The sequence below is a fragment of the Pelodiscus sinensis genome, chromosome 9, assembly GCF_049634645.1.
Source record: "Pelodiscus sinensis isolate JC-2024 chromosome 9, ASM4963464v1, whole genome shotgun sequence".
In the NCBI taxonomy this organism is placed as follows: Eukaryota; Metazoa; Chordata; order Testudines; family Trionychidae; genus Pelodiscus; species Pelodiscus sinensis.
In genome coordinates, this window is record NC_134719.1 from 21604149 (window position 1) to 21631321 (window position 27173).

Here is a 27173-nt window from a genome sequence, read left to right on the forward strand (position 1 = left end):
CACATTTTTATTATTAATAACAATAATATGTTACGTTTTATAGATCCCCTTATAGTTGTCATGATTATCAGATTAACTACATTAATATTACAAAACAGACAACCATCTTAATTCTAAATGTGGAGGATAACTGAAATAGAGTATTTGAGACCCATTCTATTTAAAAAAAATTGAGTGTTAACCACCAAGCTATACTGCTTTGTCCATCACAACCTCTCTTGGCTTTTCAGAAAGATTCAGACAGGTTTTCTGAGGGATTTATGAGAACTGGGACAAATGTAACAAAATCTGTAGGGTAGAGTTTTCAAAGTGTTAATCCCCATGGCTACGTCTACACTGGCCCCTTTTTCAGAAGGAGCATGCTAATTTTGAAAGTGGGAATAGGGAAATCCGCGGGGGATTTAAATATCCCCCCGCGGATTTAAATAAACATGTCCGCCGCTTTTTTTCCGGCTTGGGGAAAAGCCGGAAAAAAGGCGTCTAGATTGGCCCGATCCTCCGGAATAAAGCCCTATTCCGGAGGATCTCTTATTCCTACTTCAAAGTACTTTGAAGTAGGAATAAGAGATCCTCCAGAATAGGGCTTTATTAAGGAGGATCGGGCCAGTCTAGACGCTTTTTTTCCGGCTTTACCCCAAGCCGGAAAAAAAGCGGCGGACATGTTTATTTAAATCCGCGGGGGGATATTTAAATCCCCCGCGGATTTCCCTATTCCCACTTTCAAAATTAGCATGCCCCTTCCGAAAAAGGGACTAGTGTAGATGTAGCCTATAAGTGTACTTCCCTGGTTTGTCCATGTTCAAGTATTATTTCCTTGAACAGACTGGAAGGGTTTCTTGTTTTGTTTACAGTAAAATCTTAGGCATTCATGATGGGTATTCCATGAAGATGGATTTTGCCATTTTAATTTCATGCTTTTACTATGACCATGGATTTTTGTACCTCCAGTATGTAAAATTTTGAATGTTTCTTGGGCATACCAAGGAGAGATAATCTGACAACAATAGATTCTAGTTACAACTTCATCAGAATAGAGAAAGAAACCAAACTTAGTATCATGTGTAGTAGCAATCCCTTTGCCACTAAATATGTGATGCTTTTGGATTCACTTTAAGCTTCTCTTTGCTCCCCCCCCCCCAATAAAGATCTTTCTAAAGCTCAGTGTTACAATTTTCAGAAAGCAAATGGTAGCTCTGTGTGATATTAGCAGTTATTAAGGAATTTGTGCTATTATTTTCACACTGCCAGTGAAGACAAACAAAATCATGCTGAAGAATTCTTATCCTTTTCCATCCACAGCTGTAGAAAAATTAAACACAATTAGGAACTTTTTGTAATACATTCATGTTACTTACGGTTGAGAGGCAGGCTGGCATTGGTCACCCCCAGCTTGTTGGCAGCGACACATGTGTAGTTGCCAAAATGCTCCTCTGTTACATTGGTGACAGTGAGAAGTGATCTTGTACTATAGTTTTTAATAGTAATTCCATGTTTACCATTGATCAATCTAGAAGGCAAAAAGAAAATCTTCTCTAAATCACATGCCTCAAGCAATCATATTTGAACTTTCTTTATTTGCTTTATTTGCAAACACAGTAGCTAGCAGTCAGGAACTAGCCACCGGTATAAAGATAACTGAATGGCAGAGCTGGGGAGCAATGGCAAAGCAGTTGCTGGATAATATTGCACAAATACAATTTCCTGCCCATTTATTCTATAGTGTAAGGATAATAATATGATGTAATGCTCACTTTTATTTAACTAAATTAATAATGAGTTGGTATGAGACTCAGGATATTTGGTACAAAATAAGGGTCAAAATTAGGATTACTTTCCCACATTTTTTTTTGTTTTTGTTTTGCTGGAGAGTACCACCCATTTCCATTCATTTCCTGTCATGTGAAAATGGTAAAGACGCACAGAAAGGAGTACTTCTGTACCCAAGGACTGGAAGACAGCTAACAGAATGCCAATATTTAAAAAGGACTCTAGAGGAGACCCTGGCAATTACCGACTGGTAAGTTTAACGTCAACATTGGGAAAATTAGTTGAAACAACAGTAAAAAATAAAATTCTCAGACACATAGAAGAACATAATTTGTTGGGCAAAAGTCAACATGGTTTCTGTAAAGGGAAATCATGTCTTACTCATCTATTAGAGTTCTTTCAAGGGGTTAACAAACATGAGGACAAGGGGCATCCGGTGAATATAGTATACTTAGATTTCCAGAAAGCCTTTGACAAGGTCCCTCACCAAAGGCTCTTGTGTAAATTACGTTGTCATGGGATAAGAGGGAAGATCCTTTCATGGATTAAGAACTGGTTAAAAGACAGGAAGCAAAAGGTAGGAATAAATGGTAATTTTTCAGAATGGAGAGGAGTAACTAGTGGCGTTCCCCAAGGGTCAGTCTTGTGACCAATCCTGTTCAACTTATTCTTAAATAATCTAGAGAAAGGGGTAAGCAGTGACGTGGAAAAGTTTACGGACGATACTAAACTGTTCAAGATAGTCAAGACGAAAGCAGACTGTGAAGAATTTCAAAAAGATCTCACCAAAATGAGTGACTGGGCAACAAAATGGCAAATGAAATTTAATGTGGATAAATGTAAAGTAATGCACATTGGAAAAAATAACCCCAACTATACATACAATATGGTAGAGGCTAATTTAGCTACAACTAATCAGGAAAGAGATCTTGGAGTTATCATGGATAGTTCTCTGAAAACATCCACGCACTGTGCAGCGGCAGTCAAAAAAGCAAATAGGATGTTAGGAATTATTTAAAAAGGCGTAGAAAATAAGACGAAGAATATCTTACTTCCCCTATATAAAACTATGGAATGCTCACATCTTGAATACTGCATACAGATGTGGTCTCCTCACCTCAAAAAAGATATTTTGGCATTAGAAAAGTTTCAGAAAAGGGCAACTAAAATGATTGGAGGTTTGGAACGGATCCCATATGAGGAGAAGCTAAAGAGACTGGGACTTTTCAGTTTAGAAAAGAAGAGACTAAGGGGGGATATGACAGAGGTATATAAAATCTTGAGTGATGTGCATAGGGTGAATAAAGAAAAGTTATTTACTTGTTTCCATAATTTGAGAACTAGAGAACACCAAATGAAATTAATGGGTATCATGTTTAAAACTAATAAAAGAAAGTTCTTCTTCACACAGTTCACAGTCAACCTGTGGAACTTGCCAGAAGAGGCTGTGAAGGCAAGGACTATAACAGAATAGTAAGGAATAGTGTCCCTGGTCTCTGTTTGTCAAGGCTGGAGATGGATGTCAGGAGACAAATTGCTTGATCATTGTCTTCAATCTACCCCCTCTGGAGAACCTGGCACTGGCCACTATTGGCAAACAGGATACTGGGCTAGAGAGACCTTTGGTCTGACCCAGTATGGCCATTCTTATGTTCTTATGTATTTACTTGCTCCCAATGCCAAACAAGCGACTTTATTAGGGAAAAGGAAACAGTAATATTCCTAACACTATTGTGTATCTCTCTTTGGCTTTAATGGAAAGTTTTTGCATTAAACATTTTCAGGATCTTTCTTACTGGGGGTATGTCTACACTGCAGAGTTTTGTCGGGAAAACAGAGGCATTAGTAATCCTCATTCTACGAAGAAGAAGCCTTTTTGCAAAAGAGCTCTTTCACAAAAGGCATGTGTGGACGGGGAAGAGGGAGTTCATTTGGAAGGAGAGGAAACAGGAAAAAGCATAGGTGTCCTTGTGGCCAGTCTGTCCATAGCAATCACAGCTTACATGCGAGAGAGCATCCATTCAGTCTGGACACTCTCTTTCAAAAAAGAAGATCACTTTTTCAATGCACTTTTGCAGTATGGACACTCTCTTTCGAAAGAAGGTTTTTTACAACATCTTTTCTGAAAAAAGCTTCTTCCAAAAGAAGTCAGTAGTCTAGATGTAGCCTGGTTGTGCAGTTGTTTCTCTAAATACAAACCAGGTATCTTGAGTTGCAACTGTTTGGAATTGTGCCCACAATATCTTTTCTTGGTGCAAAAATATAGATGCAAATTTTATGCCTGAATTCAGGGAAGCTAAGCCCGAATCCAACTAATTTATATCCCTAAACTAGAGAATCATATAACCGTGAATCCATTGTATTAAGTGGGGTCCTTACTTTCCTAACCTCAGGCTTTTCACCCAAAGTGCATGTTTTTAAGGGATTTCTTTCAAAATCTAAAGCCATGCCGCAACAATGACTCCCATGTTGGCGAAGGGGATATTGACTAAGTCAGAACAGTGTGCTCAGGCTCATGAAAATCAATTTTTGAGTCATTTCATTGTCTAGATTCACCAAAAAGAAGAGATACATTATAATCATCCTGTGAAAAAAGCAGACGTTGCGATAAGCATGTTATAAATATCCAAGAGAGATAACAAACATGATTTAATATCAAGATTTTTTGAAGTAGTCCAGAAAAATCCTGGGGTAGTGGGGCACTGAAGGGGCATTACTTGAGCTGAGAAAAAAACCTCAGCCTTTATAATTTGTCATGGTTGAGACGAATGTACAAGCTGCATCTAACCAAGTCAGACACAAGAGAAATATATTTAGATATATGACGAAAATAACCAGCTATGCTTGATTACTCAGAGAATTGCTTATACTTCATATTAAGAGAAGAATTTTGGCTTATATAAACATGTTACTCTTTAATTTTGATATACGGAAGCAGAGAATTATAAATCCAGGAGAGGAATGTAATCTTTTAATATTCTGCTGCAAAATGCAAATCTATCATTATTAATGGTAGATCTGCATATTGATTATTGAATATTTTATTACATTTCATTAACATTTCTAGTTTTCATTTAATCACTATACTTTTCTGCATATAAATTAGCTTTTCATTGCAGAGTGTACTTTATATTCTCAGTGTAAGTAACACACTAGGAGTTCTGTACTGTTTTTTATACCTGTTGGTTGAGTGTATTGGCTAAACCATAAAAAGAAAAAATATATCAAATTACAGTGGCTACATACAGCTGTGTTGGCACCACAATTTCAGGAACAAACAGATAATTTACTTGATGGAAAAAAACAGAGGATTGAAAATTTGATTTTGTGAGTAAGAAGGATAGTTAGAAATGTTATTCCTCCAGACTTATGAAAGGCAAAAAGTGGCCCAGAAAAACCGGGAAACTTCTGCTTTGCTCTTCTGGGCTACTCAAAAGCTTACCACATAGCAGCTGAACAGAACATCATGTACGAAATGCCAGATGTATTTGGTGCCTTGTATCATTCACCTAAGAATGTCTTTCAAAATATCAGTGCTAAGAGCACTTTGGTGCTGCAAAGGCCATTTTCACTGCTGTAACAGCAAGGAAGCTAATAGAAAGGGCTTTGCATTATTCTGGGTCCTATATTGCCCAATCCAGGTCAGACCTGCCAAATGTAAAGTTTTTTATGCTTTCATATGAACTCAACAGATGTCAATGATTATGGCAGCTACACCTTATGCAGTAGCTGAGGTTCTTTGAGATGTGTTCCTACTAGGTGATCCACTACTTTAGCTGCACATTCACCCTGGTGCCACTGACCAGACTGCTACCTGGTGTTGGTACCAGTGTCTGGTTGAGATGTGCAATAGGCACCTTGTGTGCTATTAGCAGGTTTTTGTTTAACTTGTTCTTAAATATCTCCAGTGTTGGAGATTCCACAACCTCCCTAGGAAATTTATTCCAGTGCTTAACCACTCTGACAGATAGGAAGTTTTTCCTAATGTCCAAACTAATGTCCAACCTAAAGCAATTTAACCTTATTGTTTCTTGTTCTTTCATCAGAGGTGAAGGAAAATATTTTTTTCCCTCCTCCTTGTAACACCCATTTAGGTACTTGAAAGCTGTTATGTCCCATCTTGGTCTTCTCTTTTCCAGACTAAACAAACCCAATTCTTCTCAGTCTGTAGGTCATATTTTCTAGACATTTTTTGCTGCTTTCTCTGGACCTTTTTCAATTTGTCCACATCTTTTATGAACTGTGGTACCCAGAATTGAACAAAATAATCCAATTGAGGCCTAATCAGCAGAGAGTAAAACAGAAGAATCACTTCTTTTCTCTTGCTTACAACATTCCTGTTAATACTATACATCCAACGTCTCTGTAATCAGGGATGTATCTGTGGTAATCTGAACAGATGCTATTTCTCATTTTAAGGAGATCCGCATGCACAGATTTCCAGGTCTTTTCCACCACTGCATGAATTTTATGATTGTCATTGGTAATGTTAGTGTTTTGTTTATGTAGTATGCATGCTGTGTGTAGCCATCCCTGGAGGCAGAGAATGTGTAGTCTTGCGTGTTTGGTCATGAACATGGAAGCTGACATATGTCCTAACATTTGTAAACATGTTCATGCTGAGACTGTAGGGCTATTTTTTAACCACCAATATTCATTGTGTGGAATTGGAATCTTGGTTTTGAAGCTTTTGCTTCTACTGAGTTTATGTGAGCTCCAGTGAATTCTAGCTGTTGTGTCAGAATTCACATAGATTTCTTCTCATTTAGCTGTAGGCCAAGGGTATGGAACAGTGATATGATTCTCCATATAAACTTTATTGCTTCTGTTTGAGTGCAACCCTTTACTAGGCAGTCATTCAAGTATGAGAATAGTATGAATCCTTATCTTCCCAGGTATGCTGCCACTACTGCCAATGTTTTGGAGAAAACTCTCGGGGCTTTGGAAAGCACAAACAGGACCATTATGTATTGGAAGATTTCCTTGCCAATTTAGAAGGATAGGAATCATCTGTGTTTCGGGTGTATTGTTATACAGTAGTACATGTTTTGTAGGTCGATGGCTGAAAACCAGTGCCCTTCCACCAGGATTTCAATTATTGACATCGGTGTGACCATTTTGAATTTGTGTTTGCGAATGGACTAGTTGACTTTCCTGAGACCGATGATTGTTCTCCATTACATTTTTCTTTTAAGTATGAAAGGAGTGGGAGTAAAATCCTGTTCTACTGGGACCTGTTCTATGGCACTTATTTGTTTCAAGAAGTGTCCATGAGAATGATCCCTAAAGATAGAGGGCAGGACATATCCGGAGCTGATTATTTTAGTACCTAACTATCTGTTGCTGTAAGGGATGCCCACGCTAGGTAAAATGGATGAAGCCAAGAATTTGGGTATGCAATTTATTTTGTACTAAAAGTTGTGGGAGGTCAAAATTGTGGCTTATTTGCTGGTGTTTGTGATATTGAAGTCTGGTTCTGTGGTAGTCGATGTCTTTATGGACTATGGCAAGGTCTGGGGGTGTTGAACTGCTGATGTCTTCATAGGTTTGGGTTGTCTCCGTTTCTGTTATATGGCTGTAATCTTCTGGGTATATTTGTTGTGTGTGTGTGTGTGTGGGGGGGGGGATTTCCCCAGTGTGTGTAACATTACCCATGTGTCCTTAAGTGAGTATAATATGTCATTGTTTTTTGCTGAAAATAATTTTTTCCTGTTGAAGGGGAGGAGCACTTTTGTTTGTACTTCTTGTGTTATGCTAAATGCTTGAAGCCAGGAGGCTGTCCTCAGTACCAGGGCTGTGTATATTGTTATATGTTGCCAGCAGACTATATAATTTACCATCTGGAATTGAAGTGTCACCTATGAATACACCTTACATCAAAAGAAATCTAATATGTTTGCTTCTTTGGAGACATAATACTTTCTGTCAGCCCTCTTACTTATCAGTGGTATGATGTAAGGGTACGTCTAGACTACAGGCTTCTGTCGACAGACGTTTTGTCGACAGATACTGTCGACAAAACGTCTGTCGACAAAGAGCGTCTAGACTACATTGAGTTCTGTCGACAAAGCAAGCTGCTTTGTCGACATGGTAGTGTAGACGCAAAGGACAGTTTACATGCAATAACACCTTCTGTCGACAGAAACTCTGTCAACAGAAGGCGTTATGCCTCGTAAAATGAGGTTTACCAGCGTCGACAAAACTGCTGAGTTCTGTCGACGTTATGTTGACAGAACTCAGCGGTAGTGTGGACGCAGGTATAGTTTTGTCGACAAAAGTGGACTTTTGTCGACAAAACTCTGTAGTCTAGACACACCCTAAGAATTCGCTAGAGTGTGATTGCTGATTTCAGCAAACTTCATTCACTGAGATATCTTGGTTGGTGGAGTAGTTTTAATAATGTGTGTTGGTTCTCAGTTACCTCTTCCAAGTGATATTTTGGCTCCAAGTAACTCTCTTAAACAACTCTTAGAATTGTTTAGGGTCATCAGTCATTTAAGCTGAAGAGGTTATGACTGCCTCACCTGGTGAGAGCAAGGAATTATGTTCAGGTGACATCTCTTGTGTTTCATCCAGTTCTTCTATAATTTCTTCAGATGTCTCTGTGGCGGTATCTGTAGATTATCTCATTTGTCTCTTTTCTGGGACTGGTGGGCTTTGCATTTATGCCCTGGAAGCTGACCATAGGTCCCATTATGTGCATTTCATTGGGAATGGGAAGGAGAGGAACATCCATGGTTTGGTCAGCCATGGTGGCATGTCTCTATGTGGACATGTTTTGTTGCTTGTGGGTACTGGTTGTGATTTGGCACTGGAGGGTAAGGAGTGACCTGAATAGAATCTTCCCTTTCGCTATGTTGTCTTTTTCATCACTGGAAAATTGTGGTGCTGATACCAGTTCCTGATTTCCCAGTGCTGTTGGTACTGGGGAGTTGTTGATGCTGAGTATTGGAGATTCTGGTGCCCATATTATTTGTCCTCTCGGGGTCACAGTCATCGGTAGGCCTGCTCAAGCACTTTCTTTGGTAACAACCTTCTGGGTGTTGCTTTGGTCTGTGTCAGTGGGATTGGTTTTGCTTCTGTTGGTACTTCCTCCAGTGGAGTCTGTACAAGACGAGTGAGATATCCAGCTTAGGAATTTCTGTGGGGTTGATGGTGCTGTGAAGGAGGAGTCAGACCTATGCCTTCCAGTCAACTATTGTATTTCTTGCACACATTCGTGGTGCTATTGGTGTCTGTGAGGGGGGTGCACTCACCACCGTAACCCCCCTGCCGTCTGTCCTCAGGAATTGGCTCCCTCGGCAGGTAGGGTGCCTTCTCTGGGGTGATGTCTCCCCTCTTTACTCCCGGCTGCGGCGTCCTCTTCGCCACACTGCCCTCCGGCAGTGCCCAAGTCTGTCTCTGAGCCCCCCTTCCGGGGGTCGATGTTCCTTCATCGGGCCTTCTTTCAAGCCCTGCAGTCTGAGGATTTGCTGGCCAGAGCTCCCCTAGCCCTGCCTGGCCTCCCCCAGCCCTGCCCTAGCTCCAGGGAGCCTCCTCCTCCCTCCGCAGCCAGGTTCTCACTGCTCCCTTCTTCACAGCAGCAGCCTATCCTCTATTATAGCTCCCAGCTGGGCCCTAATGGACTAGTACAGCCTCAGCAGGGCTAAACTCCCCGGCCCTGGTTCAGGCCGGTGTCTGCCCTTAAAGGGCCAGTGCAGGGCGAGCGCCCTGTCACACACCCTCCCCCTTAAGTATCTCTCCCGGGGGGGGGGGAGGAAAGGGGAGGAAAGTACCCTAACGCCCCAAGGTATACCTTAGCTGGGCCCGTAGGGTGTCTCTCTCTCCCCGCATACTCTCCACCCCAAGGAGCAGCCTACCCCCCTCTTCCAGGGTCTGGACTCCCACTGTGGTCTTCTCCACCCCAGCAGGAGTCTGGGTTCCCACTGAAGCCCTGCCTATTCCGAGGCGGGTTCCCCATTTTGTGCTAGGCCTCCGGGCCTCAGCCTTCCCCTTCCTAAAAGCTCTTGTCTCCCCCACTCCCTCCTGGGGAGTCGCCTTACGCTGGCTCCCTTTCTGGGCCATCCGCCCCCCTCCCTGGGGGCAGTGCCTTTTAATATGGCCTGCTGCGTGGCAATAGAAGCACTGTTTGTGCCTCCCCTGGTTCCCGGCCCTCCGCCAGGCCCTTTCTGGCTTAGCCCTTCCTCTCAGGCTAGCCGGTGCCCTGTAGGTCTCACTGGCGCACTCCCTCTTCAGGTGCCCAGGTTCCCCACAGGCCCAACACCTTCGTTGCCCCCCTGTTGCCTTCGCGGGGGGGGGGTTCCCCCAATTTCCAACTTATCTGAGTGGGGCCTTCCTGCCCTGACCCAGTAGCAGCACTCCCTCCTCCTGTGGCCCCAATGTCCGCAGGAGAAACAAGTTTGAAGTCCAAGCCCTGGCTCCCAGCCCTTGGTGCCTGTCTGTCCCCGGAGTCTGGGTGCCCACCCTTGCAGCGGCCTGACCAGCCTCTTCTGCTGCTCAGCAGGCTGGGCCACCCACGGCCTCCAATAAACGTCCATCTTGTTTTGTAATGTCCTGGGTCCAAACCAGCCCCCTTGGTCGCAGGGCAGCAGGCTCAATGGCCCGAGTTCCCCAAAGTAACCCCCTTGTATCAGAGGGGGACCGCACGTGCCCACATTCTCCACCATCTGTGAGGGGGGTGCACTCACCACCGTAACCCCCCTGCCGTCTGTCCTCAGGAATTGGCTCCCTCGGCGGGTAGGGTGCCTTCTCTGGGGTGATGTCTCCCCTCTTTACTCCCGGCTGCGGCGTCCTCTTCGCCACACTGCCCTCCGGCAGTGCCCAAGTCTGTCTCTGAGCCCCCCTTCCGGGGGTCGATGTTCCTTCATCGGGCCTTCTTTCAAGCCCTGCAGTCTGAGGATTTGCTGGCCAGAGCTCCCCTAGCCCTGCCTGGCCTCCCCCAGCCCTGCCCTAGCTCCAGGGAGCCTCCTCCTCCCTCCGCAGCCAGGTTCTCACTGCTCCCTTCTTCACAGCAGCAGCCTATCCTCTATTATAGCTCCCAGCTGGGCCCTAATGGACTAGTACAGCCTCAGCTGGGCTAAACTCCCCGGCCCTGGTTTAGGCCGGTGTCTGCCCTTAAAGGGCCAGTGCAGGGCGAGCGCCCTGTCACAGTGTCGTATATGCCTTTAGGACCATGTGTGCCAACATGTGGGCCAGCACTAATGGTAATGATCTTGACAGAGACTGTTCTGTCTTCAACAGCTCCTTCTAATTAAAGTTTGAATTTTAGAAGCCTCTGCTGATTGGCTGAGCCTTAGCAGGGGGAGGGACTTTCAGGCAGTCCAGGGCTTTATAAAGCAGTGAGCAAGCAACCAAGGAGCTTGGGAACAGGTGAGTGCTAACAGGGAGTTTAGAGAGCAAGTTCTCCAGGTAAAGGAGAAGCAGATACAGGACTCTTGAGGGAAGTGTGTGTTGTGTTTGGGGCTTTCTGGCTGTGTGCTGAGCTTGTGTTTGGGTATGTCTACACTACAAAGTTAATTCGAACTAACAGATGTTAGTTCGAATTAACTTTGATAGGCACTACAGATGCAAACCGCTAGTTCAAACTTAATTCGAACTAGCAGTGCACTTAATTCGAACTAGGTAAACCTCATTCTACGAGGACTAACACCTAGTTCGAATTAACTAGTTTGAATTAAGGGCTGTGTAGCCACTTAATTCGAACTAGTGGGAGGCTAGCCCTCCCCAGCTTTCCCTGGTGGCCACTCTGGGCACCACCAGGGAAACTCTTCTGCCCCCCTCCCGGCCCCGGAGCCCTTAAAGGGGCAAGGGCTGGCTACGGTGCCCGTGCCAGGTGCAAGCATGCCAGCACCCAGCCAGCAGACCCTGCAACTGGCAAGGCTCGAGCCGGCCACCCGCTGCCACCCAGCCCTCCGCCTCTTCCCGGGACCAGGCTGGCGGCTCCCGGGAGCCTGCCCAGGTCCGCAAGAGGCGGGCGCCCGCCTGGTCTAGTGCAGACATCGTGGACCTCATCCACGACCTCCGGACTAGGCACAGGAAAGTGGCCATCTAGGGCAGGATAGCTGCCAGCCTGGTCACCCAGGAGCAGGTTGGCATGAAAATCAAGGTGGTCCACTGAGACCCCCAACCCTGAGCCCTGAGCTTAGAATGGCCGTACTGGGTCAGACCAAAGGTCCATCTAGCCCAGTAGCCTGTCTGCCGACAACAGCCAACACCAGGTACCCTGGAGGGGATGGACCGAAGACAACGACCAAGCCATTTGTCTCTTGCCATTCATCTCCAGCCTTCCAGAAACAGAGGCCAGGGATGCCATTCCTACTCCCTAGCTAATACCACTCCATGGACCCAACCTCCATGACTTTATCTCACTTCTCTTTAAACTCTGTTCTAGTTCTAGCCTTCACAGCCTCCTGCAGCAAGGAGTTCCACAGGTTGACTATTTGCTTTGTGAAGAAGAACTTTCTGTTGTTAGTTTGAAGCCTGCTACCCATTCATTTCATTTGGCGTCCTTTAGTCCTTCTATTATGGGAACTAATGAAGAACTTTTCTTTATGCACCCTCTCCACACCATAAGAACATAAGAACATAAGAACGGCCGTACTGGGTCAGACCAAAGGTCCATCTAGCCCAGTATCCTGTCTACCGACAGTGGCCACCACCAGGTGCCCCAGAGAGGGTGGACCGAAGACAATGATCAAGCAATTTGTCTCCTGCCATCCCTCTCCAGCCTCTGACAAACAGAGGCCAAGGACACCATTTTATCCCCTGGCTAATAGCCTTTTATGGATCTAACCTCCATGAAATTATCTAGCTTCTCTTTTAACTCTATTATAGTCCTAGACTTCACGGCCTCCTCTGGCAATGAGTTCCACAGGTTGACTACACGCTGTGTGAAAAAGAACTTTCTTTTATTAGTTTTAAACCTGCTACCCATTAATTTCATTTGGTGTCCTGTAGTTCTTCTATTTAGGGAACTAATAAATAACTTTCCTTTATCGGCCCACACCACACCACTCATGATTTTATATAACTCTATCATATCCCCCATGAGTCTCCTCTTTTCTAAACTGAAAAGTCCCAGTCGCTTTAACCTCTCCTCATATGGGACCTGTTCCAAACCCCTAATCATTTTAGTTGCCCTTTTCTGAACCCTTTCCAAGGCCAAAATATCTTTTTTGAGGGGAGGAGACCACATCTGTACACAGTATTCAAGATGTGGGTGTACCATAGTTTTATACAGGGGCAGTAAGATATTTTGGGTCTTTATTTTCTATCCCTTTCCTAATAATTCCTAGCATTCTATTTGCCTTTTTGACCACCGCTGCACACTGCGTGGAAGTTTTCAGAGAACTGTCCACGATAACGCCAAGATCTCTTTCCTGATTTGTCGTAGTCAAATTAGCCCCCATCATACTGTACATATAGTTGGGGTTATTTTTCCCGATGTGCATTACTTTACACTTATCCACATTAAGTTTCATTTGCCATTTTGTTGCCCAATCACTCAGTTTGGTGAGATCTTCTTGGAGTCCCTCACAGTCTGCTTCTGTCTTGACTATCCTAAACAGTTTGGTATCATCTGCAAACTTTACTACCTCACTGCTTACCCCTTTCTCCAGATCATTTCTGAATAAGCTGAAAAGGATTGGTCCCAGGACTGACCCTTGGGGGACACCACTCATGCTTTTATAGACCTCTATTATATCCCCCCTCAGTCTCCTCTTTTCTAAGCTGAAAAGTCCCAGTCTCTTTAGCCTCTCTTCATATGGGACCTGTTCCAAACACCTGATCATTTTAGTTGCCCTCCCCTCTCCCACCCTCTCTCTTCCCCTCTCCCACCTTCTTTTCCCAGTCTCCCCGAGTTTTGTTCAATAAAGAGAGTTTCTATTTTTGAACACACGTGTCCTTTATTTTGTACATCAGGAAGGTGGGCTAGGGAGGGGTAAGTGGAAGGAGGTGAGGGAGGAATGGGGTACAAGCCCCTGATGGGGAGGACTGGGCTAGCTCTGCGGGCTCCTCAGGGTGGAAACTCTCCTGAAGCCCCTTGTTTGACCCCTGCTCCGGATGGCAGCCTGTGGCAAGTGCAGCCGGGCTGATGGCCGAGTGCTGTGATGTGCCATGTGTGGGCACTCAGGGCACTCCAAGCCAGAACTGCTTTGCAAGCGGGGCACCCCTGAGAACTGTCTGTCTGGGGTGGGGGTTGGGTCCCTTTAAGCACATCCTCGGCTAGCATGAGGCAGCAGCTCCACACTCTAAGTCCTAATCTGATGCCCTGCCAGCACTGCTTCCGGCCATCCTTAACCTCAGTTCAGGGTCCACTCAGTGTGGACATGCTAGTTCAAATTAGCAAAACACTAATTCGAACTAGTTTTTAAGTCTAGATGCGCTAATTCAAATTAGCTTAGTTCGAATTAACTAATTCGAACTAAGTTAGTTCAAATTAGTGCTGTAGTGTAGACATACCCTTTGTGAGTGAGGGTTGGTGTGTGGTGGTGGGTTTTTTTCCCACTTCCCTTCATTGAGTGTGTGCTGTGACTAGCAGATGGAAACTGTTGGCTTCTATTTAAAGTTTGAATTCTAGAAGCCTCTGCTGATTGGCTGAGCCTTGGTAGGGGGAGGGATTTTCAGGCAGTCCAGGGCTTTATAAAGCAGTGAGCAAGCGACCAAGGAGCTTCTGAACAGGTGAATGCTAACAGGGAGTTTAGAGAGGGAGTTTGGAAGGGAAGAGGGAAGAGGGCGAGGTTCTCTTGCCTTTCTTTTTAAATCCTTTCTCCAGGACAGCAGGGATGGATTGTAATAGGTCTGCTGTTGTAACCAGCACACAAAATTAGAGGACTGGAGGCCCAAGTGTCGACCCTACACTCGATCAGAGAGGATAAAAACTTCCTCAATAGAATGCAGCATTTAATCTTGCAAGCACGGCAGGCAGAAGAGCTGGAGAGGGCATTACGGGACCAGGAATAGAACTGGCAGAATGTAACTTCTAGAAGGGGAAAAAGGCCAGCACAGGAATCCCGCAATGCTATTGAGGTACGTAATCACTTTCAGGCTCTCTCCACAGGTTCTGCAGTGGTGAATGCTTTGGAAGGGACCTCATAAGCAAGAAACTGCAAGGGAACACCACCTACTGGAAGGCATGGGATGCGTAGTCCTAGGGATGAGTGTTCCATGATCACCACCCCAAAAAGAAGACAACGGGTGGTGGTGGTCGGGGACTCCCTCCCAAGAGGGACTGAGCCATCCATCTGCCATCTGGAACTGGAATCTCAAGAGGTGTGCTGCTTACTGGGAGCTTGAATTCAGGATGTGACTGAGAGGCTTACCAAACTGATCAAACCTTCGGATCGCTACCCCTTCCTGCTTCTCCACGTGGAAACTAACGATACAGCCAAGAATGACCTTGAGCGGGTTACTACAGATTATGTAGCGCTGGGAAGAAGGATCCAAGAATTCAGAGTACAAGTGGTATTCTTGTCCATCCTCCTTGTTGAAGGGAAAGGACTGGGCAGGGTTCGTCAAATTGAGGAAGTAAATGCGTGGTTGCGCAGGTGGTGTCACAGAGAGACCTTTGATTTCTTCGACCATGGGACTCTGTTCTGGGCACAAGGATTGTTAGGAAGAGATGGGATCTACCTGAACAAGAGAGGAAGGAGCATCTTTGCAGGAAGGCTTGCAAACCTAGTGAGGAGGGTTTTAAACTAGGTTTGTTGGGGGATGGTGACCAAAACCCTGAGGGGAGCAGGAAAGTTGGACACCGGGAAGAAATGTAAAGAGGAGCGAGCAAGAAAAGAGGTCCCCTGATTCGAATGGAGAAGATAGGGTGATCAACTGATTATCTGATGTGTTTGTACACTAATGCGAGAAGCCTGGGCAACAAACAGGAAGAACTGGAGACCCTGGCCCAGTCCAAGAAATATGATTTAATTGGGATAACAGAGACTTGGTGGGATGACTCGCATGACTGGAGCACTGGCATAGAGGGTATGGACTGTTGAGGAAGAACAGGCAGGGGAGAAAAGGAGGAGGAGTTGCACTATACATAAGAGAGCACTATGATTGCTCTGAATTCCAGTATATAGAGGGAGAAAAACCTGTTGAGAGTCTATGGGTTAAGTTTAGAGGTGCAAACAACAGCAGTGATGTTGTGGTTAGTGTCTACTACAGGCCACCGAATCAGGTGGATGAAGTAGATGAGGCTTTCTTTGGACAACTGAGAGAAGCTTCCAGATTGCAGGTCCTGGTTCTCGTGGGGGATTTTAATCACCCTAGCTATGTCTACACTACCCCCCTAGTTCAAACTAGGGGGGGTAATGTAGTCATACGGAGTTGCAAATGAAGCCCGGGATTTCAATTTCCCGGGCTTTATTTGCATGAAGCCGGCCGGCGCCATTTTTAAATGCCGGCTAGTTCGGACTGCGTGCCGCGCGGCTACGCGTGGCACGAACTAGCTAGTTCGGATTAGGCTTCCTATCCGAACTAGCTGTACGCCTCGTGGAACGAGGCGTACAGCTAGTTCAGATTAGGAAGCCTAATCCAAACTAGCTAGTTCGTGCCGTGCACAGCCGCGCAGCACGCAGTCCGAACTAGCCGGCATTTAAAAATGGCGCCGGCTGGCTTCATGCAAATGAAGCCCAGGAAATTGAAATCCCGGGCTTCATTTGCAACTCCGTATGACTACATTACCCCCCCTAGTTTGAACTAGGGGGGTAGTGTAGACATACCCCCTGACATCTGTTGGGAAACAAAAACAGCAATACACAGACAATCCAGGAAGTTTTTGGAGAATGTTGGGGATAACTTCTTGGTACAAGTGCTGAAGGATCTGACCAGAGGACGTGCGCAGCTTGACCTTCTGCTCACAAACATGGAGGAACTAATAGGGGAAGTAGAGGTGGGTGACAACCTGGAAAGCATGAGATGGTTGATTTCAGGATCCTAACCAAAGGAAGAAAAGAGAGTAGTAAAATACACACCTTGGACTTCAGAAAAGCAGATTTTGAATCCCTCAGGGTATGTCTACACTACCCTTCTAGTTCGAACTAGCGGGGGTAATGTAGTCATCCGCAATTGCATATGAAGCCCGGGATTTGAATTTCCCGGGCTTCATTTGCATAAAGCCGGCCGGCGCCATTTTTAAATGCCGGCTAGTTCGAACCCCGTGCCGCGAGGCTACACGCGGCATGGAGTAGCTAGTTCGGATTAGGCTTCTAATCCGAACTAGCTGTACTCCTCATTCCACGAGGAGTACAGCTAGTTCGGATTAGAAGCCTAATCCAAACTAGCTACTCCATGCCGCGTGTAGCCTCGCGGCACGGGGTTCGAACTAGCCGGCATTTAAAAATGGCGCCGGCCGGCTTTATGCAAATGAAGCCCGGGAAATTCAAATCCCGGGCTTCATTTGCAATTGCGGATGACTACATTACCCCCGCTAGTTCGAACTAGCGGGGTAGTGTAGACATACCCTGAGAGACCTGATGGGTAGAATCCTTTGGGATGCTAACATGAAGGGAAAAGGAGTCCAGGACAGCTGGCAGTATTTTAAGGAAGCCTTACTGAAGGCACAGAAACAAACCATCCCGACGCGTAGCAAGAGAGGCAAACATGGTAGGAGACCGGATTGGCTTACAGAGGAAATCCTTGGTGAACTTAAGCACAAATAGGAAGCTTACAAAAAGTGAAAACTTGGACAAGTGATCAGGGAGGAGTTTAAATGTATAGTTCGAGAATGCTGGGGGGTTATCAGGAAGGCGAAAGTGCAAGTGGAACTGCGACTGGCAAAGGATGTGAAGGATAATAAGAAAGGTTTCTACAGGTATGTTAACAAGAAGGTGATCAGAGAGAGTGTTCTCTGATGGAAGGAATCCTTAAGGAATCTATTCTGAGGCACTTGGAAGAGAGGAAAGTGATCAGGAATAGTCAGCATGGATTCACAAAGGGAAAGTCGCGCCTGACCAATATGATTGGCTTCTATGATGAGGTAACTCGCTCTGTGGACATGGGAAAATCAGTGGATGTGATATACCTTGACTTTAGCAAGACTTTTGATACAGTCTCCCACAACATTCTTGCCAGCAAGTTAAGGGAATATGGATTGGATAAATGGATGGTAAGATGGATAGAAAGCTGGCTAGAAGGCTGGGCCCAATGGGTAGAGATCAATGGCTCGATGTCAGGATGGCGGTCGGTTTCTAGCAGAGTGCCCCAAGGTTCGGTTCTAGGACAGGTTTTGTTCAATAACTTTATTAATGACCTGGATGAGGGATGGATTGTACCCTCAGCAAGTTTGCAGATGACACTAAACTAGGGGGAGAGGTAGATATGCTTGAGGGCCGAGATGGGGTCCAGAGTGACTTGGAAAATTGGAGGATTGGGCCACAAGAAATCCGATGAGGTTCAACAAAGACAAGTGCAGAGTCCTGCACTTGGGATGGAAGAATCCCAAGCATTGTTACAGGCTGGGGACCAACCAGCTAATTAGTAGTTCTGCAGAAAAGGACCTGGGGGTTACAGTGGATGAGAAGCTGGATATGAGTCAACAGTGTGCCCTTGTAGCCAAAAAGGCTAATGGCATATTAGGTTGCATTAAGAGGAGTATTGCCAGCAGATCCAGAGATATCATTATTCCCCTTTATTCGGCTCTGGTGAGGCCATATCTGGAGTATTGTGTCCCATTTAGGGCCCCTCACTACAAAAAGGATGTGGATGCATTGGACAGGGTCCAGTGGAGGGCAACCAAAATGATTAGGGGGCTGGAGCGTATGACCTATGAGGAGAGACTGAGGGAGTTGGGTCTGTTTAGTCTGCAGAAACAAAGAGTGAGGGGGGATTTGATAGAAGCCTTCAACTTCCTGAAGGGAGCTACCAAAGAGGATGGAGAAAGGCTGTTCTCAGTGGTGACAGATGGCAGAACAAGGAGCAATGGTTTCAAGTTGCGGTGGGAGAGGTCCAGGTTGGATATTGGGAAAAACTTTGTTTCCTAGGAGAGTGGTAAAGCACTGGAATGGGTTACCTATGGAAGTAGTAGAGTCTCCATCCCTAGAGGTGTTTAAGTCTCGGCTTGACAAAACCCTGGATGGATTGATTTAGTTGGGATTGGTCCTGCCTAGAGCAAGGGGCTGGACTTAATAACTTTCTGAGGTCTTTTCCAGCTCTATGATTTTATGATTCTGTGAGGATAAGGCATCCGTTTTCCTTGATTTTTTGGCGGTTAGTATGCTTTCTCTATCCAGAGAAACAGTTCCTGGAGAATCCTCCCTCTTGCTCCTATTGTCTGAAGGTGGAATAAGAGATTTCTCAATTATAATTATTTTCAATCTGAAATCCATGACCTTTCTTGCGCATGCTTCCAGATTGCTACAGTGAGCACATTTCTGAAGGATGTTCATATCTCTTAAGCAATAGGCACATTATGAGTGCCCGTTCTTGCATGAAGTGCATCTTTTGAATCCAGCTGACCCTGGTATTATTGTCTGAATTTTTCATTCTAAATCTAAACAACAATTTGAAGATGAGCTCCCTGTGGGATTTTTGTTTTGTTTTGTTTTTTGTTTGAGACTGAACTGAGGACTAAACTTAATACTCATACTATTCCATGTACTACTGAAATCTATCTAATAACTAACTCTGCTGTCTCAATTAATTTGTTTTTCTCTATTTCAGTCACCACTTGTGAAGCTCCATCTGCAGCTGAGGACCATTGACAAGAACAAGGGAAGGGGAGAGTGGTGAGACATGCAAGCCCTAATAGCAGACAAGGTGCCTATTGTGCATGCATGTCCTAACCAGGCACTTATCAATACCACCAGGATTCACTAATGCCTGAAGTAGAGCACCCACAGTGACCCCACTTGATGAAGAACAAAGGATGTGAAAATAGTATTAAACACTCATGTCCCCATGTGTGCAAAAACCAAACAAGTCAAACAGGAGAAAGTCTTTCATCCACAAATTTAGGGTCAGAGGAAAGAAAGTTCCTTCAACACAGAGCCATGAGTCTCTACTTCCATGAAATTCCAAGCAGTACAAGTCTTTTCTCACACCAAAGCTCATATGCATCACAAATACTGATTTTGGTTCTGATAGCTGCTTTGACTTCTCTCAAGCTCTCCAGATGTCTGGGGACGTTGCCTTTTGTACTCCCCAAACTTTGCCAGTGGCATATTTTGGTTAGAGCTTTAAGTCTTCAATGCTTAATCTATTTATTAAAACAGGCCCTCTTCCCCTTTATTCTGTCCTCTTTCCCCACAAAGTCCCTCCTATTTGTGCTCTCCCATTCTTCAGTCCATCTCTGAATATCTCCTCCCTTTCTTATCTTCTCCTCCTATCGATTTCCACCATGTTTTCTCCCACATGAAACTAGCTCCAGTAGTTGCTGGTCTTTGCCTGCTCCCACCTTCAAGCTTCCTAACTTCACTCCCCATGCCCATGGCCCCTGCAATGCTCCATCTTTCTCTTTGTCCTCCCTAGTTTCTATCACCCCTGGTTTCACTCATCCTCCTTACTCTTCCTCCCATAACTGACTCCTCATCCTTGCTCTTGTTTCTGCTTCCCCCATCCTTCCACTCTCTATTGCTCCACCATCTTTTCAGGTGTCTTGCCTCCCGTTGTTCCCCTCACCTCCCTTTCTGTGTTTCCTCCAGTTTGGTCCACTAGGTTCCATTTCTGTGTATTCACCCTTTTCTGCCTACTGTCTACTAGACTCATCAGTGTCCCAGAATCCCTCTCTCCCTGTTCATTTCCCCACTTACCCGAACTTCAGTGACCTCCAACCCATCCCCATAGCTGTTCCCCTCTCCAAATCTCCATCTATCACACCCATTCAGCTTTCACAGCTACTCTCAGTTCCTGTCTCTCCTAAGGGTGGTTTTCCCAAACCTATACTTCTTAACTCTTTTTGCCACTTCCTGCTCCTCTGTTCTCTGAATTTCCTCTTGTACCTTACTCTTCACTTTACCACTCTTTTGGATGTGAAATTATGATTGGGGAATGGAGCCTACTGGGGAAATTAGATGCTGGGCACCATTTACAGTGGGGCATGGAATTTCACCAATAATTTCTGTATCAAATCTAAAATTCTGTGGGAGCTATAGAACTTATTTTAGGATGATATTCAGCTGACTATAAGCCCAGCTCTCCCAGGAAAGGGGGGTACTCCAGAATACTGCCTTTAGATCTTTTTAGGGTCTACATAATTTGTATGAAGCAAGCAAATGTGTCTGAGAAATCTGAAGTTTCATTTCTCTAAAGCTGATGGAAAGGAAAATGAGCTTTCCATCTTTACCTTAAATGCCCTTCTACTCAAACATTTCTTCCTACTCTACTCTCATCCTCTTTTTCAACAAATATCTTCAGTGCTTGTATCTGATGGAGGTTCATAACTTTCATAATCAGCAGCACATGCAGCAGATGAAGATAGTTTCATTACTTTTATCCAGGTTTCTTAAGAGAAACACTAAAATTGATCAAATTCTCATTAATTATACTCTACCATGGTCTGACAAAGCTCTGAGGAGGAGTAAACGTATAGACATTATCTCTCTGCAGACCAGGATACAGCACTGCACTGGTTAACATGGTGCAAATTTAGAAAAGTATTTTCTGCAACAATAGGACTAGAAAGATTTCCTTTTAAATAAATAATAATAAAACTACTTAGCTTTGGTATAAATGCTTGTTATCAGTGTAATTTAAAGAACTTTACAAAGAAGGGTCATTATTATTATTTCCACTTTAAAAATGGGGAAATTGATGCATGGAGGGGTCAAAGTTGCACTTGTACAAGGTCATCCAACAGGCCAGAGACAGAGCCAGGAAGAGAGCCCAGGTCTCCTGGATCCAGTCCAAGACTCTAAGGGTATGTCTACACTACCACCCTAGTTCGAACTAGGGTAGTTAATATAGGCAACCAAAGTTGCAAATGAAGCCCGGGATTTGAATTTCCCGGGCTTCATTTGCATATTGCCGGGTGCCGCTATTTTTAAATGTCCGCTAGTTCGCTTCCTGGAACGAGGAACGAGGAGTACCGGTAGTTCGGAATAGGAAGCCTAATCTGAACTACCTAGTCCATGCCGCGTGTAGCCGCGGGCACGGAGTCCGAACTAGTGGACATTTAAAAATGGCGGCTCCCGGCAATATGCAAATGAAGCCTAGGAAATTCAAATCCCAGGCTTCATTTGCAACTTCGGTTGCCTACATTAACCACCCTAGTTTGAACTAGGGTGGTAGTGTAGACATACCCTAATATATCACAATGCCTCCCATGGAAATTAAGGTTCATATTGCCTTCAGTTTTAGGACCCTCATTCCACAGCATTGTGTGGTGTTTGCAAAACCTATTCATTGTAATTTTTGTTTACAACAATATATCTTAGCCAATAAAATAACTACAGCCATTTTTACCAAGTCATTTTTCAGGGAGCAACTGCGCTTTTGAGAAAATGCAGTTTCATCATCTTTTTGTTAACCTTGCTGTATTGCACTTAAAGCTTTCCAGTATAATAAGCTCCAACTGTTATTCCAGATATTATACCTAGAAACAGATTTCTGAAGATCATGCATCAGTACTAGCCCCAAGAAGTATTTATCTTTGGTCTTATATTTCAAGAAATTAATGTTATTATAATATATTAGACTATTATAATGATTTTAATTTTGATTAGGTTATTTGAAATGTATGTTTTGTTTACTTTATCAGTTTTAATGGAATTAATATTTGTAGATTAAAGACCTTAGGGCTCTCTCTCTCATAACAGTTCAGCCCTATACTGTAAACAAAATTAAAAATGTGCCAATATGAATCACTAGGGTAAAACAAAAAAAATCACACCTGACCTCCACCAACAAAAAATCTTTTTAATGTTCCAGGGCCAAGCTCAAAACAAACCTTATTTTGAGATTTTGAAATGCATTGATAAATCCTATGCAAATCCATCCAGTCCCTATTTTTATGCAATTTTGTCATGCGGGGTTTTAGATGAGGTTTAAAGTACAACTAAAGGAAATCTCATGAAAAACTTGTTATCAAACAGAGCTGTGTATAGCTGATTTTTCAGTTCAGTGGCCAAAAATGAAGATTCAGAAAATATTTTGCTTTTTATTTTGGGTCAACCAGAAATGACCCAAAAAATAAAATAAATATTTTTTTCTGGTAATGAAAATGAAATATTTTGTTCAATCTAAAACATTATGGGTATGTCTACACTACAGAGTTAGTTCGAACTAACTTAGTTCGAATTAGTTAATTCGAACTAAGCTAATTCGAACTAACGCGTCTAGAACTAAAAACTAGTTCGAATTAGCGTTTTGCTAATTCGAACTAGCATGTCCACATTGAGTGGACCCTGACCAGGGCTTAAGGATGGCCGGAAGCAGTGCCGGCTGGGCATCAGAGGAGGACTTAGAGCGTGGAGATGCTGTCTCAGGCTAGCCGAGGGCTGCGCTTAAAGGGACCCGACCCCCACCCCGGACAGACAGTTCTCAGGGGTGCTCCGCTTGCAAAGCAGTCCTGGCTTGGAGTGCCTGGAGTGCCCACACTGGGCACATCACAGCACTCGGCCATCAGACCGGCTGCACTTGCCGCAGGCTGCCATCTGGGGAGAGGGGGCAATTGGGGGGCTGCAGGAGAGCTTCCACCCCCAGAAGCCCGCAGAGCCAGCCCAGTCCTCCCCATCGGGGGCTCGTACCCCATTCCTCCCTCACCTCCTTCCACTTACCCTTCCCTAGCCCCCCTTCCTGATGTACAAAATAATGATAACGTTTGTTCCAACATTTACTCTGCCTTCATTGAACAAAACTGGGGGAGACTGGGAAAAGGAGGTGGGAGAGGGGAAGAGAAAGGTTGGGAGAGGAGAGGGCAACTAACATGATCAGGGGTTGGGAACAGGTCCCATATGAAGAGAGGCTACAGAGACTGGGACTGTTCAGCTTAGAAAAGAGGAGATGGAGCGGGGACAGGATAGAGGTCTCTAAAAGCAGGGGTTGGGTGGAGAGGGTGCATTCATAAAAGTTCTTCATGAGTTCCCATAAAGAAGGACTAGAGGACACCAAAGGAAAGGAATGGGTAGCAGGCTTCAAATTAGTAAGAGAAAGTTGTTCTAGACAAAGCAAATAGTTAACCTGTGGAACTCCTTGCTGCAGGAGGCTGTGAAGGCTACAACTAGAACAGAGCTTAAAGGGAAATGAGATCAAGTCATGGAGGTTGGGTCCATGGAGTAGTCTTAGCCAGGGGGTAGGAGTGGTGTCCCTGCCCAAAGTTTGTGGAAGGCTGGAGAGGGATGGCATGAGACAAATAGCTTGGTCACTGTCTTCGGTCTATCCCCTCCAGGGTTCCTAGTGTTGGCCGCTGTCGGCAGACAGGCTACTGGGCTAGATGGACCTTTGGTCTGACCCATTGTAAGCTCAGGGCTCAGGGTCGGGGGGGTCTCAGTGTACCCCCTTGATTTTCATGCATACCTGCTCCTGGGTGGCCAGGCTGGCAGCTCTCCTGCTCTAGCCAGCCACTTTCCTGTGCCTAGTGCGGAGATCGTGGACGAGGTCCACGATGTCTGCACTAGCCCAGGAATGTGCCCGCCTCTTGCGGTCCCGGGCAAGCTCCCGGGAGCCGCCAGCCTGGTCCCGGGAAGAGGGGGTGGGCTGGGGGACATCAGGTGGGTGGCTCTGTGCCGTGCCAGGTGCAGGGTCTGCTGGCTGGGTGCTGGCAGGCTTGCACCTGGCACGGGCATCGTAGCCAGCCCGTGCCTCTTTAAGGAGTCCGGGGCCGGGAGGGGGGCAATAGAGTTTCCCTGGTGTTGGCCAGAGTGGCCACCAGGGAAACCTGGGGAGGGCTAGCCTCCCACTAGTTCGAATTAAGGGGCTACACACCCCTTAATTCGAACTAGTAAGTTCGAACTAGGCTTAGTCCTTGTAAAATGAGGTTTTCCTAGTTCGAACTAAGCGCTCCGTTAGTTCGAATTAAATTCGAGCTAACGGAGCGCTAGTGTAGCGCCTATGAATGTTAGTTCGAACTAACGTCTGTTAGTTCAAACTAACATTGTAGTGTAGACATACCTTATGTTACCAATATATTTTAATTTACAAAAATGCAATAACTTTGAAGTAAAATTTAAAATGAAAATGATTTGAATCAGTAAGTCTAAACATTTCATTTAGAAAATATTTAGACAAAATATTTTCAGCATTTTTTCTTGTTTTTCCTCAACTGAACCAATTAGCAAATTCACAACAAATTTCCAAAATATTTTGACAGGCCACAATCTACATTTTTCTCCAAGACAAAGTTTTGTCTGAAAAATTTCATGTAGCTGAACTCTGCAGGAGTTTCCCAGACCAATTCAATTAATTCAGGAGTTGAATGTTCCTGCAGAATGTGTGGTCCTATATGTTAATTGGCACATCTCATGTTTGGCACATTCATCAGTGCTCTGGGATCTACAGTATGTGAGTACTGGCTTCCTGGTGGAATTTAAGGTATTGGTATTGTCAGATGAAGCTCTAAATGGTTTAAGACAGGAATAGACAATAAGCCAGAGACAGTTCGCTAGGGTTAGCCCCTAGCAGGCCGCCTCCACTTTATTTACTTGTGCCTCTGCAGGTACAGATGCTTGCTGCTCTTGCTGGCCACAGATTGCCATTCCCAGCCAATGGGGAAGTGGCACAGATCATGATATTGCTCCCCACAGCTCCCATTGGCTGGCAACAGTGATCTGCGGCCAATGATATCTTCAAGTGGCTGTAACTTCGGAGGCTCAAGTAAACAAAGCAGTGGTAGCTCATTAGGAGAAAATTCTGGCGAATTGGTGCAGTCTGTGGGCCAGTAATTTCCCACCACTGGTCTCAGACCTGACTGAATGAGAGACTGTGTGTCTCCCTGTCCCATCTGCTCCAGCTGAGATTAGTATGGTGCTTGAACAGGAGATCCCTTGGCCTATAAAAAAGGGAAATTTCCTTGAGATGTTTTGTGTAAAGGCTTTTTTACACTCTGGTATGATAAATGCAGAAGTAGGGGCCAGCAAAAGTACCCCAAAACCTTACCTACCAGGCTTTGGTATAAAACTTCCCCCTAAAATCTTAACAACCTAGATTTTGGGGATAGAATGTCCACTGCCACCACCCAAATATTAATAAAGCAACCAAGGCGAGACTACTTGGGAAATCTCACCCCTGAAGTACAAACCAGGACACAAAAATTAACCAATACCAGGTTAATAAAAGAAAAGAGAAAGAAATTTTATTATCATCACAATATTCCTGTTGCAAGCATAATGACTAGATGGAAGAGTAACAAAGTAATATACTCATGGAAGAGAAATTTACCGTGGGCCAGGAACTTAGTTACAAAGGAGAGCAAAACCCATTTTTAAATGCACAGACCAGATCCCATTTCCCAAATGATAAAACCTAATGGATTTATCTAAACTTTATCCTACTTCCAGACTGTGAAGTGTATTTTCTTAGAGGACCACATCCTGTCCCCTTCAATAGCTGGAGAGAAACCTCCCTAGAGACAAAGGAGGTGAAAACCCAAAAATTCCTTTGTCCCAGTTTGAATTTCCTACCTACATTTCTATTGGCTGCCTGCCATCTGGTTTAGGTAAGGGACATATTTAACCCCTTAGGGTATGTCTACACTAGCCCCCTAGATCAATCTAGGGAGGCTACTGAGGGCAACCGAAATTGCAAATGAAGTGTGGGATTTAAATATCCTGCGCTTGATTTGCATGTTCCCATCTGGTCGCCATTTTAGAAATTGACTAGCCCGAAGTAACTGCCCGCATCTACATACGGCAGTGAAACGGGATTCTGAAATAAAGCCCTAACTCGAATTAGCTGGTAAACCTCATTGCAGGAGGAATCCCAGCTAATTCAAGTTAGGGCTTTATTTCGGAATCCTGTTTCACTGCAGCGTGTAGATGTGGGCAGTTACTTCAGGCTAGTCAATTTCTAAAATGGCGACTGGATGGGAACATGCAAATCAAGCGTGGGATATTTAAATCCCGTGCTTTATTTGCAATTTCAGTCACCCTCATTAGCCTCCCTAGTTCGATCTAGGGGGCTAGTGTAGACATATCCTCAGACCCCAGGATGCTGGCTAACTCTCATGATCATGACACACTTGGACTTACTCCTTACCTGGATACAAACTAGGTTGAACTTGTTGATCTTTAGAGCATGAAGTGTCCTTCTGAAAAGATACTTGTGAAGGGTAGATGGGTTGGGGTTTGAGTGGTACTTATTGATGGGATACAATGTGTTTTGCAACTTTTAATCTTTGTTAACTAGTGTGTTTTATGTTGTGATGGTTGTTTTGTTTTTGTTTTTAAATGGACTGTAATTTGGATGCCAGTGTGCCTAGAGCACTGAAAAGGGAAGTCTGTAGATTCTACAGTCATAGTTATATCAGACACAGATAT

The 27173-nt window shown here is 44.7% G+C and overlaps 1 protein-coding gene across 4 annotated transcripts in view; it reads right to left on the bottom strand.

The window, feature by feature from the left end:
• The window catches only part of NEGR1 (neuronal growth regulator 1), a 694269-nt gene that overhangs the window by 139638 nt on the left and 527458 nt on the right, over nt 1–27173 (bottom strand). For all 4 annotated transcript variants that reach the window (XM_006121060.4, XM_006121061.4, XM_075936237.1 and 1 more), the window contains exon 7: nt 1356–1507. In XM_006121060.4, the coding sequence (XP_006121122.1) occupies nt 1356–1507 (152 nt within the window). The remainder of the gene's footprint in view (nt 1–1355; nt 1508–27173) is intronic.